The 18457-nt window shown below is 38.0% G+C and overlaps 1 protein-coding gene across 5 annotated transcripts in view; it reads right to left on the reverse strand.

The window, feature by feature from the left end:
* Positions 1-966: 966 nt before the first annotated feature.
* Positions 967-18457, reverse strand: part of CHID1 (chitinase domain containing 1) — a 122010-nt gene continuing 104519 nt past the window's right edge. For all 5 annotated transcript variants that reach the window (XM_070957401.1, XM_070957399.1, XM_070957402.1 and 2 more), the window contains exons 11-13: positions 3586-3666; positions 1780-1822; positions 967-1200 (exon numbers count right to left, since the gene is read on the reverse strand). In XM_070957401.1, coding sequence (XP_070813502.1) covers positions 1102-1200; positions 1780-1822; positions 3586-3666 — 223 coding nt within the window. In that variant the 3' untranslated portion in view covers positions 967-1101. The remainder of the gene's footprint in view (positions 1201-1779; positions 1823-3585; positions 3667-18457) is intronic.

The following is an 18457-nucleotide window of genomic DNA, read 5'->3' on the forward strand; positions in this document are numbered from 1 at the left end:
GGCAAGAGACGTACATGAGATTTCTCAAAAGGATTATATGTAGGACAATGAATAAGCTGGTACAAATGGATGTCTGTAAATAAATTCAAGTTTGTACAAGACTTCAGTCTCTGATGATCCATCCAAATCCAAGCAAATGCTACCTCTGGAACTTCTTCCGGCTTCCTCTTCACTAAAAGAGGAAAGTTGTGTGCCACCAGAGACATTTATACAATCACAGAGCAAGAAGTTCCAGGAGCAGCACTTAAGCAATTTACAATAACTTACACAACCTGGCAGCTTCCAGAGCAGTTTGGTTTAATGAAACTCTGAAAATATGGATACCTGCAGGTTTCATAGATCAGCAACTGTTCACATTTCCCAGGATATTATAGTTGTGTGGATCAGCATGCAATAGGAATCTTTAAAAGAAGAACCTTCAGCACTTCACTAAACTATTATTCTAGGATTATGGTGGGGGAAATCCAGACCATTAAAATAGTATAAAAACCAACATATATTTGGCAGTATAGATAGAACCTGCATTCCCAAGACTTGGCTTAAATTCACCCTTATTTGATACTGATTGTAATTAATGAGCAGCCTAAATAAAGTAATAAACCCAAAATTGCCCAAGAATCAGTTTACTTCAGCGCACCTAATAATTAATTGTTACAACCTGATGTGTACTTGGAGGTCAATTCTACTGACTTCTTAAGATTCTACCAGACTGGAGCACAAGCACTGCACTTTGAATTACCTTTAAGCATGATAATGATTATGGTTATGTACCATCAAGTCATTTTTTACTCTTATCGACCACACAGATAGATTTTCTCCATGGCTTTAAGCATAAAAAATGAAAAAAATAGACATGTCTTACCTACTTTCATTGTAGCTGGGTTTCCCACACACCAGTATTGGTGTCTCTCTCTGCTTTAAAATTACTCGTCTACACGCACTACAAGAAAGGCAATACCTCAAAAGATATCTTTTATTGGAAAGTCTGAAGCAGGCTTCATATAAATTACATAGCTGCCCCCCCAAAATAAATGTCCTGCCCACATCGACCCCCTTCATTTGACTGAAGATGAAGGGTCAGTGAAGAAAAGAACATTTTTTTTAAAGCAAATCATAAAAATAATCCAAGCCTTGGCCCAATTCCCAGATAGCGATTCCTGTGCCCAGTTGCTTTGCAAGTTCCAACCGCAGTTGAATGGACTGCAAAACACAAGAGAAATATTATGGATTATTAATTTTGCTGAATATACTCTTTAGGGATTGATTGATGGTTTGGGGGGAGAGGTTCACAGAAACAAAAACAAAAAAATCACATATCATAAACAGCTTTCATTTATTATCAGTACAAACCATTAAATGAGCTACAACTTCTATAAATTGCCAGTTAATAATCTGACAATTTATTCCTTGACAGAGGGAATGTAGCTACTCTATTTTACTAATAAATGTACTGGCCTTGGAACATGAGTAAAATAACTTCATGTTTTGAATAGAGATGCATGCATCTGTCAGTTTTGGCATCTTTCTGTTTATTTTTTTCCCTCTTAAGTTTCTTCAGTTCCAATTCCACTGCATTGATTATACTTTTTTAAAAGTTTCCAACCATACATATTTCTGTGTATATGTCTCCCTGTCATATGCATTTTATGCTCAGAGAGCTGCATCACAAAATAATGAGAATTTAGAAGTTCATTGGATAAAATGTTATCAAAATGCAAACTAAATTCTCTCAGTTCCTAGTTATGGTGCATCCACTCCATTAAAATTAGATTAGCATACCTTCAAAGTTGGGTAGAAGACTATATGCTTGTTTCCTTTACTTCTACAGGAGGCACAAGGAAAAAAAAGAGAAAGAAATAGTGTAGTTAATATATCATTACATAGATTGATACTCTAGTGACAAATACATCTGCTATTTTTCTTCTGCAATGTATTTCCTTCCACAAAACCAGAGGATAGGATTGAGGTAGGAGACTAAACGTGCAACTGAGAGAGAGAAAAAGAATATAGGACAATTGTTTGGAAAGCTACATTAAATGCATAAGATATTATTTTAAACAATGCATATAGTAGTGGTTCTCTTAGTTTTTCTTTACTTTGCCTGGATTTCTTGCAAAGTGAAGACAGATACATTTTCCAGCTGAGATGTTTCTCAAATAAAGTACTTCAGCCTTTCTGATGGGAAAAGGATTGAAGATAGTCAAAACTTCCTCAAGCAAAATATCAAAAGGGAAAGAATTCACTGTGCTTTAAAAAACAAGTCAACCTTTGTCTAAATCATTCTATTTCTTTTACTATAGAATGGAAAATGAGAGGAAATCACCACTTACAACCATCCAAGAAGGATGGGTATGGAATGCAAAGTTTTCTGAAAAAAATCATTCCTCATATCCCAGAGCACTGCTCAACATTGATTTCTTGGCTCTTAGGCCTTTAACATAGGGCCAGCCTACAATTTGTTCCCAAAATCCCACGTTGGGGTCAAATTGCAATGAAGAAAATAATGTATTTCAGCAGGGAAACGCCACCAGATTTATTTATTTGATCATCCCTCTAAAGCACAACTCTGGTTGGCTCACAACAACAATAACTATGAGAAACCACAAAAGCATAAAATCATAAAACAAAAACCTGGTGCCTGCTTATCCCTTTACGATGTCCTACTGTCAACGCTGAAAGCTGATCTGGCGGAAGCCATCTTGAGGCTTCAGTGCTGCCACATTGGAGCGAGGGATAGGAGGGGGGGGGATTAGAGATAGCTGGGGTTGTGTAGTCAAAATAAATACTTTCTCTTGGGAATCAAGGATGTTCTCACACCTGGTCGGAGGAAGGAGGAGTGATGTCACCAGACCAGCGGACGCTGCCTTGATTGAGCCATGTGACTCACTGTTTGGGGTTGAGGGGAAAACTTTTAGTTTTAATTTAAGTGAAAACCAAAGGCCCCCACAGAGTTGGTTTTCACCAGATATGTGCCAATATGATATTTCCAATAAAGCTATTCTTTGAGGAATCCTCCTGCCTCGGAGTTTTTGCTTGCAATGGATCTATTACTTGGAACCCTGACACCTATAACCCGTTTCAAATCTGGATCAGGAAACCATTCTGGACTGAGTTTTTTTTCCTTGAAAAATAGGTATGAGTTTAGTTCGGTTTTCTCATAAAATAAAACCTTGAGAATAAAGTAATATATCTTTTGATCTTAAAGGAAATTTTAAATCCAGCTGTCAACAAAAAGAGTTATTCAATGTGTTAACATCCAACTCTCTCACACACAAATGCAGCCACATATAATAATGGATTTGACTTAATATGAACAAATGTTAGTACCTTCGTCTACAATAAAACCATCCTTTGTTTTGTTACATGATCAACACGTACTTAACATCTTACGGGTAAAGATTCTGCTATTTATCCAATTTCTTAAAAACCAATCTTTTTGTATTGTTTGAAACTTTTAAAAGCAAACAAGATGTTTTATTTCTCTACCTTCAGTCAAAAGGTCATTCCTCCATGAATTTAGATTGTTCAACAGCAGTTTCTGCATTTATTGAATTTAGTGAACAATAAATAATAATAAAAACTCACTTTTTATATTCCAAGTAGTGTTCAGCAATTTTTTCAGTCCAGACTAATTTAGGCTTCTGCTCTTTTAATATTTCAATATATCTAAAAAAGATTTTGTAAAAAAAGAAAAAGTATGAAACTTTTGGAATTCAAAGATTTTCCTGCCAGAATTTGTATATAGTTATTTAATACCGGATAAAATCTTCCAGCACACAATATACAGTATAATGCATGCTGTTCCATTGCATTAGCTCTATCACCACATGGCTGCACATTCCAATCAACTCAGGAATAATTCGCTCATTATGTTTTTTAAAAATATTACTCTATTGTAAAAAAAAAAAAAACACCTCCTTGTAGCATGGGAAACATTTTGCTATTTACTCCTCCTTTCATTAAATATCCTCTATTTCTGCAAGTATTTAGTGGGTTTTTTTTAAAAAAAAACCTTTTTATTTCTTCTTTTCATAGTCCCATCTTAGCTCTTTTATTGCTAAATGAAAAAAACATTGCAGTGTTTAAGATATTTCCATAATCGTGTGGTTTTAGTTCAACACTGGGTAATATGTTTATCTAAGATCTTTACAAATTGCTATCTTATGCTCATACTCTATCCAGCTATAATAAAATCTAATGGATGACCTCTTCTTTCTTTTTAATTCCATGATGTTCTTCAGAGTGGATGGCCTTTATACTCTGCCCTCTATAGTATTAAAATGTCAGCAAATATTCTCTGAAGGTCAATAGCATTTGCTTATGACAAAATTCATCATTATTAACTTTCACATTCGCCTTTGTTTGAACTGTTACAGTTTTCTTTTCTCTTTCCCTCTCTGGGAAGCTGAAGATACACAATACGCTTGGTTCAAGAAGCAGTGTTTCGAGAAATTGTAGAGTTTAATGAATGAATGAAAAACCTTACTCTAACAATATATCTCGTAAGAGGTTCTAGGAAAGCCAGGAAGTACCAAGAAAATATAGTGCAGCATTACTATCTGGGGCTATTTAATTGTCAGAGCATTTTTTGGCAGTGAAATAAAACTCTAGAGGTGATCCCATTTCAATCCTTCAAATCCCAAAATTGGGAGGAAAGGTTGAGCTGGTTATCCAAATCTCTGACACAGGTTGTGACTTTGTGTCAAAGGTGATTTTTTTTTCTTTGATTGCTTTTTCCTTGAGGAGGAGGAAGAAAATGTTTTGCTTTATGAGCCGTGGGGACACAGTGGTTAGAGTGCAGTACTGTAGGCTACTTCTGCTGATTTGACAGCAGTTCGGCAGTTCACCAGGCTCAAGGTTGACTCAGCCTTCCATCATTCTGAGATTGGTAAAAGGAGGAGCCAGATTTTGGGGGGCAATATTCTGACTCTGTAAACCATTAGAGAGGGCTGTAAAGCACTGTGAAGTGGTATATAGGTGCTATTGCTTCTCGTAGAAGAAATGAGTTGCCTTTTGAAGAAAAAAGCACTTTTGAGACAACTATGACCTGGATGACTGAGAATCTCCACAGACATTAAGCTGTGGGCTTTTCTCTCTTGAGCTCAGGCTGAGATTCTTCATTAAGCTGTCCATATTCAAGATGCTAGAATTATTCCAGAAGAACCCAGCTAATGCTGCTTCTTGTTCCAAATTATGGTTGCATTGCAAACTCAACCCTTCTTTCCAGAGCAGGGGTCTCCAACCTTGGCAATTTACGACTTGTGGATTTCAACTTGTGGAGTTGAAGTCCACAAGTTGTAAAGTTGCCAAGGTTGGAGACCCTTGCTCCAAAAGGATTGGCACTGGTACTGAGCAAATGGAAGACAATCTTCCACCTAGTCTTTTTTTGTTGTTATTTTTTCTCATCTTTGAACTTTCAAGCTCAGATTTTGTTTTCATGTACTATTTCAAGGCATCGCCACCCATACAGAACAAATTTCAGAGAAATACAGTTTTGTTATTGGGAATCAAAAGCTCTGGTTATCCAGACTGAGCAAATCTGCAGATCTCTCCTCGTTTCTACATGAACTACTTATTTTTCACTTCACTCTAAATCATCTCTACAATCATCGTAAGATACCGCACAGTAGAAATTTTCTACTTTTAATTATATTCAGAGCAATCAACCGTAACCATATATTTTACTAAACTTCTCTTTCCATTCTAAAGAAAGTAAACTGATTTCCATCAAATAATAATCAGCTTAGCTCATCCAAAATTTCAACTGATACTATGAATATGTTTACAGAAATGAAAAACTGCAGGGTTTTTTAATATACATAGCAGCAGCTTATTTTCCAAAAATGTGATTCTAAGTAGAACCAAAGTTTTTATAATTGATGTTTGAAGCCATATTTTACATGAACCCACTATGCTATCTATTGAGACAACAATGTAAAGATAATATAATTAAGGTCCTCTGTATGACCAACATCACTGCTGAAAGCAAAAGTGAAGGCAGAAAAACAAGTAACAGTTCAGTAATATTGATGGTATTCTTCCCATACAACATTGCTTTTTCTCCCCAACCTGTACAAATGTCCTTTTATTATCCACCAAGAAAAAGGATTATTATTGTTTGGAATTCATTCAAACCTATGAAATTTGAGAAAGTGGACAGGGTTCTCTAGGAGATCATTTCCAGCTCCTGTAGGTTGATCCTTAGCCCAACTAGTTACTTTGATTGCCAGAGAGGAGATAGAAGTATGCTGTAATGAATGTCTCTTCAGGTATGTGTGTGTGTGGGTGTTAAGATGCAATTTCAACAAGAGGCTATTGTTCAGCCCAGATAGCAATAGCAACAGCACATAGGCTTATATATACTCCATAGTGCTTTACAGCTGTAAGCAGTTTACAGAGTCAGCATATTGCCCCCAACCATCTGGGTCCTCATTTTACCGACTTCGGAAGGATGGAAGGTTGAGTCAACCTTGTGCCGGTCAGGATCAAACTCCTGGCTGTAGGCAGAGTTAGCCCGCAGTATTGCATTCTGACCACTGCGCCACTACAGCTCTGCATATTCTTGAAAAGTGGTGGTGATGGTGAAACCATTACAGAGACTCTCTCTGGTAGCAGATTATATGGGCTCCTTGCAGTGTGCTTCCATGCTTAGGCATCGTATAGAAACTGCTGTGATCACTTCTTGTGGATAACCTTTATCAGGACCTTGATTGAGTGGGTGGGGAGTAGCCCTCTTGATGGATCTGTGGCATTCAGTAACATTGATCAAGAATAAAAAACAGTTCCATATTTGGCTTTAAATAGGGTGGCATTGAAAGAGCAAGTACACAATCTGGGAAGGGGGAGGGTATCCTCCTGGATTTGTGGCACCTACTGAAACAAGTGAAAGCCATTAACAGTAGAGCTATTCTGCAAAGCATCTGGCACCTCAGTTCTGGACCACAACATTTTTGCATCAATAACCCTTCGGTTTATCACTTGCACTGGGATTACTGCAGCTAATCATATACATGGCTGATCCTCAAGATGATTCAAAACTAAAACTGGTACAGCAAAGTAACATACATTTGCACAAATTGCATTGGCTAATGGTAGATTTTTTGTGCATTCAAGGTACTGGCTATCAGGTATAAAGAGGCCTGCCCCAGCTGGCTCTCTAGAAAAGAAAGACGCTTGACTCCATCAGAAGGTTACAAGGCTCTTTTACTAGACAATTGGATGCAGCGAAAGCAAGGCCAGATCTGAGAAATCCCACACAAATTGCTACATTGTTCCAAACCCTTAGCCCTCCCCTCTTTGCCCAGTTTGTCAGGGCCCAATAGGATGGTAGGATGTTTTGAGAACAGGACACTTTGAGAAGCAGTTAAAATTTCATTTCCAGGTCCTGGACACCCAAAAATCCTTGAAGGTGGGCCAGATGAAACTGATTCACACCTCTGCTTTCTGACCAGGCTACTTCCCCACTCCATCCCCCATTTACAACAGGCCCCTTTCCTCCTACCCCAGCCCCTCCATCTCAGGATTGTGGCAGGCTGCAGCCCAAGTGATGGGGAGACCAGCCTGACATGTTTGTGGTTTGTGTAAGACTGAAGAGCTTTCCAAAAGGACATGATAAGACTGCTGGCAATTAAAGAATGAATGAGTGAGTGATCAGGAATATTATTATTTCATTTTATGCATTTGTGCTCTCTTTAAGGTGTTCACTTTGTTTTAAGATTCCTAGAACTGTTTGGTGAGTCAGTAACATACAAGTAAAGAAAACAAACAACATGAAACAAAAAAAATTAATTACTGGAACTCTATAAGAGCAATAACACAGGTTTCTATAGAATATAAATGAAGTAGAGTTTTGTACAACACGGTCAATTTAACAGAACATGTAATAAATTTATACCATGCTCATCACAATTAAAATACTATAAATCTTGAATTGACTGCCTTTGCTCCATAATTTTAAAAATTTACCATCATACATAGGATTGAGATAACAGAAGGGAAGCCATCTTTTTCTTGGAAGCAAGATATGTTTCTGTTTCCGATATTACTCATGAAAACACTTCCTTCTGCTGTTTCAAGGAAAGAATAGATTAAGAAATATATGCCTTATTCAGCCTCTGCCAAGGACACATTCTTCCAGCTTCCTTAAGCTCTGAAGATGGGTAACTTGTAGCATCTTCATCTTCTACATCTAGTCAAAGCAACATGACCAAATGCCTTTTTTGTTAGCTTTTTATTATTGCAATTGGTATGCCATCTACTTATCAGATTCCAGGGCACAGATCAATGTTTTTAGGGAGGGAGGATAAACCGAAGTAAAAAAAAAACCTGTTTCCCATCTTCATTCATACATTAAGATGTTGCCGGCAATGAAAAAGAGATAGTAGCAAAGCTCATTGACAGTTTCCTATGATGTTGACAAGAGTTTCTGAACCTGGGCCAGTTATCCTAGATTTTTCAGAATATGAACTTGAGATGACTCAGTGATAAAACTAACACTTTATCTTGTCTTGCCTAAGTATGTCTATTACCGCTTCACCTGTAAATTCAAATTCCCAGGATAAAAGAGCAGTCCCAGATTAGCTTGGGAACAGACATTTGTTTTATTGTCATTACAAAAGTGAGCTATTATTATTATTATACATAACATAACATTTTATTTATAGCATGAAATTATTGCATATGCAATATTTCACCAAGTATGTAACGGAACAGGTAAGATGCACTGCTGAGGGAGGAAAGTAGCTTTGGAGTTGCCACTAGTTCTCCATAGAGACAGGAAATATGGTGGCAGATGTGGGTAAAAGAAAAACAATCTAAGTAGGTAAGAGGCTGTTCCTTTTTATAGACATACATGATTCCCAGAGTGTATTTTATAAGCATCTTTTAGCCCTTCAGTCTGGATCTGGTGCTGCTGAATATCAAGTCATTAAAGAAACCTCTCAAGCACAAGTTGATATGTGCTACTGAATCAGAGATAGTTGGGGCTTCTGGGAATTTCCTTTTTCTATTGGAAGATTAAAGTGGCAGATATTCTCTATGTTTAGATAGAGAAGAAATGTTTGAGAGGAGATAGCTGTGTAATTTACAAGCGGGAGAAGGCTGCTTTAAACAAAGAAATATATGCACATGCACTTCTATACATACACACTTTGTTATTATTTTATGTGATTCTTATATTGCAGGGGCACTAATCTTTATAATGGATTTTAGAAAGCCTCCTCCTCTTTACAAGTCTTATCTTGTCTCAGTTTTGATTTCACATAGTTACTCTGATTCATTTATATTGATTAGAGATGAAGACACAGGGTTAGCAAAAAAGGAACAATAACCCTCTTTAAATATTTGACCCAAAGAAAATTACTAATCCAGCCAGATCCATAAAACAGCACACACTCTAATGCATTTAGAATGAAAGGCAGGGCCCATAAGATAAAGGATTTATTATTGTTGGATGGCACGATTTATACAAGATGCATTTTTTTGGCTGGGTGTGAAAAATGCTCAAGTTCTATAACATTCCAGGAAGTCAGTAATTGACAAAGGACACAGTAATTTAATAACTATGCATGGCTTCAATTCTCAGCAATGGAAAATATTTCAATATAATTTTATGGCAATCAAAGGTGAAACAACAGGCCTATATTTTCAGTTCTCACCCATTTTCTTCTTCTTTTTCTAGAAACTTTTATATCTTCTTCCCAACTATTTTATGGCCCAGTAATGGGGAAAAAAATAAGCATATAAAAAAAAGAAACTGATGCTACATTGTTGATAAAGTGATGTCAGATGTCAGCCATGTTTTTGTTTCCTCCAATAATCCTGGGATTGTTCTTTAACAAGTTTCCTTAGAATTCTCAGGGTTAATTTACAGCTCTCTTCAGGACTGTCCATAAGTAATAAAAAGAACAAGATTTTAACAGATTAACAGTTAGAAGGGACCTTGAAGGTCATCTAGTCCAACCCCCTGCCCAAGCAGGAGACCCTACATTTGCCTCTACCTAGAATTGAAAGACAACATGGGGCCACAATGGAAAAAAGGGATGGAGCATCCCACATAATAAGGGATAATGTTTCAATCATGTGGTCATGCCCATGACTGTGGCTTTTTTGAGATCTCCCATGCATGCCCCTGCCTAATTTGTAGATCCACAACTGGAAACAACACACCCTACTATATTTACTTCTTAAATACCTACTTCAATACTAAAGCACTTGACTTGCATGCAATACATCAGTGTTTCTCAATCTTGACATGTTGAAGATGTATAGAATTCAACTCCCAAAATGCTGGCTGGCTGATTGGCGGATACGGCAAGTTGAAGTCCACATATTATAGGTAGTCCTCGACTTACAACCACAATTGAGCTCCAACATTTCTATTGCTAAGCAAGACAGTTGCTGAATGAGTTTTGCCCCATTTTAAAACCTTTCTTGCAATAACTGAATCACTGGCAATTGTTAAGTACTAACTAACAATCTTGTTAAGTGAATCTGGCTTCCTCACTGACTTTGCTTGTCAGAAGGTCGCAAAAGCTGATCACATGACCCCTGCGACACGGCAATCGTCATGTGAATCAGTTGCCAAGTGTCTGAATTTTGATCACGTGATCATGGGGATGCTGTAATGGTCGCAAGTGTGGAAAATGGTCATAAGTCACTTTTTTCACTGCCGTTGTCACTTTGAATGTTCACAAACTACCCCTCGCAGAGGATTAACATTTGTTTCTTTCATTTTATATGTATCCTTTGCTGCAAAGTATTCCAAAAAAGCACACAGTCTGGGTGGACAGTTGTGAAACTTTTTTTTGTTAGAGATCTTCATTCGTTCCCCACTGTACAGGGACACCATAATAAATGATACAGTATATGACATTTAAGTTATTGAGTAAACAGCATGAAAATAATATCAGTTGCCCTTTCGGCAAACTATGCTGAAACTGAATCTCAATGATTCAGAAGTTCTACCAAAGAATAGGAATTCAACACTAATCTTACAAAAGTACAATTTTTATCTAGATACTTAACAATTTTTTTAACCTAATCAATGACCATATAATTACTGATCATTATAACCAAAGATTTTAAAAAAACGTATGTATACAGTGCTTGTGTCTCAATATTCACGCCTAGATTTCTTAGGATATTTCCACACATCCACCGTTTTCACTCTCTGATCCTTGCAAAGCAGTTTGAAACCAACCTATGCTCCTCCTCAGTGCTACCAGTCTGAAAATGCAAGGAAGGAGCTCTGTGGTGACACAGTGATTAGAATGCAATACTGTACTGCTCACAGCTTGGGAGTTGGATCTTGACTGGCTCAAGGTTGACTCAGCCTTCCGTCATTCCAAGGTCAGTAAAATGAGGACCCAGATTGTTGGGGGCAATATGCTGACTCTGTAAACCATTTACAGAGGGCTGTAAAACACTATGAAGCAGTATATACAATAAATCTAAGTTCTATTGCCATTGCTATAAACTATGGTACTCCACATTTAGCAACTGGGACTCACAACTCAATTGCTAAAATGAAGTGGTTGCTAAGTGAAACTGCAATAGTGCTTAAGGTCTTACTTTAGCTTTCTTTTGTTTTGCAGACCTTCAAAAGTCGATGGGAAAATTGATTGTAAAATTAATTCCCCATCACTTTTGTAACATTATTAAATGAGGCAGTCACTAAATAATGACTGTCTGTGATCAATTGTCTTCCAAGCTGTGCAAAAATGTTATTCAATGCCCCACCCTCACAGCTGCTGCAGAGTTTAGAGAAAAATCTCGTAAGTAAGTAAGTAAGTAAGTAAGTAAGTAAGTAAGTAAGTAAGTAAGTAAGTAAAGGAAATGAAATGAACAAATTAGTACTTTTCCTTTACATCTGTGCTGTTAGTCTGGATAACTATGAGAGATGGCAGTTTGAAAAGAAAAGGAAAGAAAAGAAAAGAAAAGAAAAGAAAAGAAAAGAAAAGAAAAGAAAAGAAAAGAAAAGAAAGAGACAAAACGACGCTATAGAGCACTGCATACCAGAACAACTAGACACAAGAACAGTTTTTTCCCAAATGCCATCACTCTGCTAAACAAATAATTCTCTCAACACTGTCAAACTAGTTATTAAGTCTACATTAGTATTAATCTTCTCATCGTTTCCATCTCCTCCGTCACCCATCTCCTCCCACTTATGACTGTATGACTGTAACCTTGTTGCTGGTATCCTTAAGATTTATATTGACTGTTTCCTAATATGATTTGATTGCTTATTTGTTCCCTATGATTATCATTAAGTATTGTACCTTATGATTCCTGATGAATGTATCTTTTCTTTTATGTACACTGAGAGCGTATGCACCAAGACAAATTCCTTGGCCAATAAAGAATTCTATTCTATTCTATTCTATTCTATTCTATTCTATTCTATTCTATTCTATTCTATTCTATTCTATTCTATTCTATTCTAGTCTAGTCTAGTCTAGTCTAGTCTAGTCTAGTCTAGTCTAGTCTAGTCTAGTCTAGTCTAGTCTAAGGATATTAAATAAGCAATTAACTTAATCATACTAGGGAACTATAAAACAATATAAATCGTAACAAGCAACGAAGTTATAATCGTAAATAGAAAAGGAGATAGGTAATAGGAAAGGTGAGAAGAATAATAGTAATACAGCCTTACTAAATAGTTTGACATTGTTGTGGGAATTAGTTGTTCAGTAGAATGATGGCATAGGGGAAAAAACTGTCCTTGTGTCTAGTTGTTCTGGTGTGCAATGCCTTATAGCGTCGTTTTGAGGGTGGAAGTTGAAACAATTTCAACTTCTACCCTCAAAACTATTTTTATAAAATATTTGCAGATTCTTGCAACTTTTTTCCTCACATAGCAGGCCAAGCAAAGAGATGACAGAAAATCTACCTGTTTTCCTCTTTGTCCAGGTTGGGGGGGGGGAAAGGGGTGGTCTGTTGACTTACAAACAAGCTATATTGCTTGGGAGGTTTCAAGTGAGTACTTTGCACCAGGACTCATCTGAGGTCAGGAGTTGGAACCCAGGACAGATGAAGGCTTCCACCAATAGGGAAATTGATGGCCCAAAAGTTCTAGCATTGCAAAAGAGCTTAGATTTTCTCCAGTTTGCAATAAATCAGTGCAGAGAAGAGCTAACTCAGCCCTTGAAATGAGCCATCTTCAACTGCTCAGGCACAACTATTTTGAACTGGCAGAAATTCTTTGTGTGGAAATGATCTGGGGGCTATTTTTTCCTCCCTTATCCAAAATTCAGGTCTCCTGGTGATCTTTGAGGCAAATACTGATCAGATCTGAGTCTGCTTAGTGTTTGAGATCAGTTAAGGTCAGCATTGTGCTGCTGTCTGTTCTGTCTCTAGCTTTTAATTTTACTTATTTAAAGGAACAGTGTGGTTTGGCATGAAAAAAGCATCAAGAAAAACTGACCTTATACCCTCATGTTGTTATATACACATACAGAGTTTCTCTTGGAAGTGCTCTTAGGAAGCGACGACTTTCCAAAAACCAGAAATTTTAACTGACCATCTATAGTCAGGTACAAATTTAATTAGTTTAACTGTCCGTACAAGTAATATAATATTTTGGACTATGTTTGGGTTTTTCAAAGAAACGTTTTATATATACATGTATGCATACGCATGTTAATTATAACTGTTTATATATCATCGAGATTCACCTGACATTACTAATGTGCATGGATTTTTTATGCCGTCATAGCATATCTCTTTCATCCATGTATCCTTGCGGTCTTCCTTTTTCATGTAAATTTCTCCAATTCATATTTCAGAAAGCTAAATTTCCCCTAGGACTGCTTTTAAATTACCCTTCATGCACATTTCACTGCCCCCCGCCCCCCCCGCCCCCCCAATTTTTGTGTGTAATTTTCAGGAGTAACTATTTTTCATAAACATTTTTATGCAAACATTTTTTTAGCTGAAGAAAGACAAACAATGGTGAGCTCCATCTGCGTTCCTGTCTGTGCATAGTGTGGTTTGTTTTGACAGATACTACATTTGACAGCTGCCCGTTTGGTAAAGTTATATCCAGTATTTCTTCAAACAGCTCAGGGAGGCAGTGCAGCAAAGGTAGACCTAATCTCCATCCATAGTTTAAAGCAGGGACAAGCAAAACTGATGCTCTCCAAATGCTCTGGACCAGCTATCATTCATTGCAGTCACCTTGGCTAATGGCAAGGGATTGTTAGTACCAGAGTCTAAAAAAGAGGTCAAAGTCAAGGCCCACAGGCCGGATCTGGCCGGTGGGATGCTTAGATCTGGTCTGTGGGACTGCCTTGGAAACAGCAAAGGACCATGATGCCTCTGCCAATGAAAACTGTTTTCGATGGCAGAGGGTTGCAGGAAGCCATCACAGCCAAAAACGGAGCTTGGGAGCCTGTTTCTGCTGACAGAGCGCTCAGGCCACCACAGGTGCCCCCGGCACGAGTGACATCAAACTGGTCATGCCCCCCCAAGGTCAAACACAACCCTGATGCAGCCCTCAATGAAATTGAGTTTGACGACCCTGGTCTAAAAAATCTGGGTAGCAGCAAGATGTCCCTTTAAAAGTTGGCAATTGTCTCAGTGTGCAATCATAATGGCATCGCGGTCAAGTAATGGAAAATTTAAAACCATTAGAACAATTGAAAACCTTTTGATATCACTATATGTGATGAAGTTTTGACAATTTTACCCTCAAGCTCTCACCCAAGCATACTGAAAACTCAAAAGATTGGATAATATTGAAGATTCCAGCCATTAAAAATATTTCATGTAGGGATTGGGAGAGAACCATTGTAAGGTTATTGGCTTTAAATCAGAAATGTCCATGTTGCCAGCCTCTAATTTAAAGAAGACAGTTCAAAACAAACATAATAGTAGGACCTGGCCTGTTTTTATTTAAAAAAGCAATATTCTTATGTATTTGTGCAAATTTTTGTATCTGTTAAAAAAAAAAAGGCCCTAGCATCCTGATTAGCTGATTATTAGTTGATATAATTGTGTTGTAGTGTTGTAGATTCTTAATTTAAATTTTAATTCCTTCAGCGGTGGAAGTATAGCTCCCTCTAGTGCATAATTGCTGCAAGTAATTTTGAGAAATTTACAAAGTTCTAAAATACTTCATAGATAAAAAAGTTCACTAGGAAACACGCTTTTATAGTTCATCTCCCATGTAACCTACCTTGGCTTGCATCATTTGCTGAATAAAGAAAGAGCAGTTTCAGGGGGCAGCGGCTCAACAGGATAAAATTCAGTTTATAAACTGAATAATGTTATAAACTGTTATCCAGGTAGTCCTCCAGTTATGGCCTTTCATTCAGCAACCACTTGAATTTACGATAGAGCCAAAGGGATGTACAACCCATGCCTGAAGTTATAGCTATTGCAACGCGCCCTTGGTCATGTGGTCAAAACTTGCAGCTAACCCACACTTATAACCGTGGGGTGCTGCAACTCCCCTCACATGCCCAACCTTCCCCCCCCCCCCCCCCAAATCTATGCCCTTCTGGCTGCTCTCCACAGCAGTACTAATAGTTGGCAGCACTGGAGCTAAGGCTGAAGCAGAAGCCAGGGGCCTTCAGCAGTTTCATCCAGTTTCTCCTGCATCCAGGCTTCTACTTCAGCCCCAGCACCTCTGTTGCCACTGAGAAATGCTGCCTTAAACTATACTGGAGCCAGCCACCCCCCTTCCCCATGCGAAGCCCAGTTTTCCCTACCACCCTGCCTGCTACAGCCCTGCTGTGCCCACCTTTACTCTTTTCCTCCCATTTTTGACAAAGTGTGCCCAACCTGATCCTATTCTATGTGATCTAGCTGTTGGCCACACCAGGCCTTCTTGAGTCCACTCGCACCAGTCTCCAAATTGTGCACCCCATTCTCATGATGCTTTGGGAAGCTTCTGAAGTCTGAACATTGCAAATACAGGGTGCCTACTGTTCTCCAAATAGTTTGCCAGTTCTTCTGAGAGGTTTGAATGCTTGGCTTACTTTTCTGTAGTTAAAGAGAAGCTTCTTGTTGTTTTGATGGAAAGAGTGGATGGGTTCAGCTCATAGGACATGCTTTCTGGTCTTAAAATTAATTTAGAAACAACCAGTGCTCTTCTACCACGGTGCAGCTAGTTGAGGTTGCCTTTGTCAACCAAAAATGTAATTGCCTTTTACACACAAACCGATTTATAACAGACTGAATTTTTAAAATATCCAAGAAAGCAAACAATATAATAACCCGAGAATGAAAGAAAGCCAGGATCCATTCTTTTGAGAATGGGGTGAAGTAATTTACCAGATAATCATGAAAAGTGAATCAATAAGCAAGGCTATAGTTGTGTCAGCAAGATCCTGTCGGCATTTCCACAAATTAATCAGGTCCCAGATATGTAGGCTGCAGTGAAGAGCTACATTCTTTGGTTAGAGCTATTGAGTATCTGCGAATGTGTGTTATTCTTTCAAAGCACGAACTTTGTCAACCTGTACTATACATTTCTAAAATGCACCTAACTATCTATATCAAAAGATAAATGCTAATAATGCAGTCAGTTGCAAATTATTGGCATCATAATTACAAAGGAAGCACATACACACCCACACACAAAATACAGCAGAAAGCCATACTGGCTGTACTGTGATGCAATCAAATTTAACTGTTTCTACTTTGCCATTTCTGCATCCCACACAGGAGACGTATGTGGTTTAAGGACTAATATGCAGGCTATTTCATTTTCAGCTAACTTTGCAATCCAATGTTCTTTGTCCGTTGATCAATTCAAATTAATCTATGTCACTTAAAACATATTGTGCAATGGCAAAGCCAGCTAGTTGCAGTTGTGTTCAATACAGCAGGGATGTCTCAAGTGAAGTAGGTATCAGAAGGCAAAACGATTTTTCTGAGTCCTGAATACTTCTGGGATCCAAAAACATTCTACTGTAAGAAAATGAAGATGTTGTAACTACTTAAAGGCTATCCCTAGAATGCCAGATCCAAAAGTTTTTTATTTTTATTTTTTAAGGAAGGAAAGTGTCAAATATGGTGAGTGCTTTAGGTTCTGCATTTGACATTTGCTCATCGTGTTGGGTGCTAAAGCCATTGTAATTTTGTTTTGAATTAAGTATGATGTATTCCTAGTTCCTGAATCCATTTTACTGTCCTTGGCATTTAGATTTTTTTTTAAAAAAAAGACTGCTAGTATATTTGGCTTTAGTCAGGATCAAATCTATATTTAATTTTTTTAGACTAACAACTGTCTATTTTTTAAATGAGCATTTTTGATAACTGTGACATAGGTTTTATTTTTAGTCTGCCAGCAACCAAAATACAGTGCAATTCTCTTATTTTCAAATTAACTACAATTAAGTACTATACTACAAACCAACCTTTTATCACAATGGAAGTTGGCTCCAGTTAGTACATTTAGTTGAATCTCACATATCACTGCAACATCATAATAGGAATTAGCTCCAAGTATTAAATATCCTGCCAGCTATATCTTTAATCATGGTAATTAAACACATTTTGACAAGTGAATTTTGTATGTTACCATCATCAGAACTTCTTAACTGAGCATGGAACAGACTTCACACACTCTAATAAATTAATCATGAGATTTTTTTTCTTTAAAAACCATTTCAGGCTGTATACATAGTCCTCAAGTTACAATGGTACTGGAGCCAGCCTATTATGGTCATAAATTGCAACATTAATAGAACAGGACAGTCATATGGCTGACCCAATTTTACAATATTTTATGAGATTGTTGTTAAGCTACCACGTGGTTGCAAGTGCAACCCAATGTTGCTATGAACATTGTTTGCCAAAACGTAGAAGAGCCAAAAAGCCTACCTCTGTAAAGTAGATATATCAACATGCAAGATACTTTAGAACAGGGCTGTTAAACTCCCACCCCACAGGCCGGATACATCACACGCTGGCCATGCCCATGCCCGGTTTAGCGAAGGGGGAAAAAAGTCCTGATACATCACGTGACGATGACGGTGACCCCTGCTTTAGAAGATATTCCCTACTTAGAAGAACCTCTAATATTAGAACATTAAATTAAACATTAAACACACTCTGGACTTAGTTTTTGTCTCTGGTCAGTGGTCGAGTGGCCTTGATACAGGGGATATAGTCATCGAACCCTTGTCATGGTCTGACCACTCGCTCCTTCGACTGGACTTTCTAACTGCTGCACCCCGCCGCAGGGAGGCGGGACCGACCAGGTGGTTCCGCCCCAGGCGCCTGATGGACCCTGATAGGTTCCAGATGGAGCTTGGGCCATTTTCTGAGACTCTGACTCATGACTCGGCTGAGGACCTGGTGGCCGCCTGGGATAGTGCGGCTGCCGGGGCCTTGGACCGTGTCGTGCCTTTGCAGCCTCTGACCCAGCACCGAACTCACCTAGCTCCTTGGTTCTCCGAGGAGCTCAGGGAGATGAAGCGCCGGAAAAGATGCCTGGAGAGTAGTT

Source organism: Pituophis catenifer, unplaced genomic scaffold (assembly GCF_029215685.1).
Source record: "Pituophis catenifer annectens isolate HBS135680 unplaced genomic scaffold, rPitCat1.0.hap2 SCAF_1, whole genome shotgun sequence".
NCBI classification, from domain to species: Eukaryota; Metazoa; Chordata; class Lepidosauria; order Squamata; family Colubridae; genus Pituophis; species Pituophis catenifer.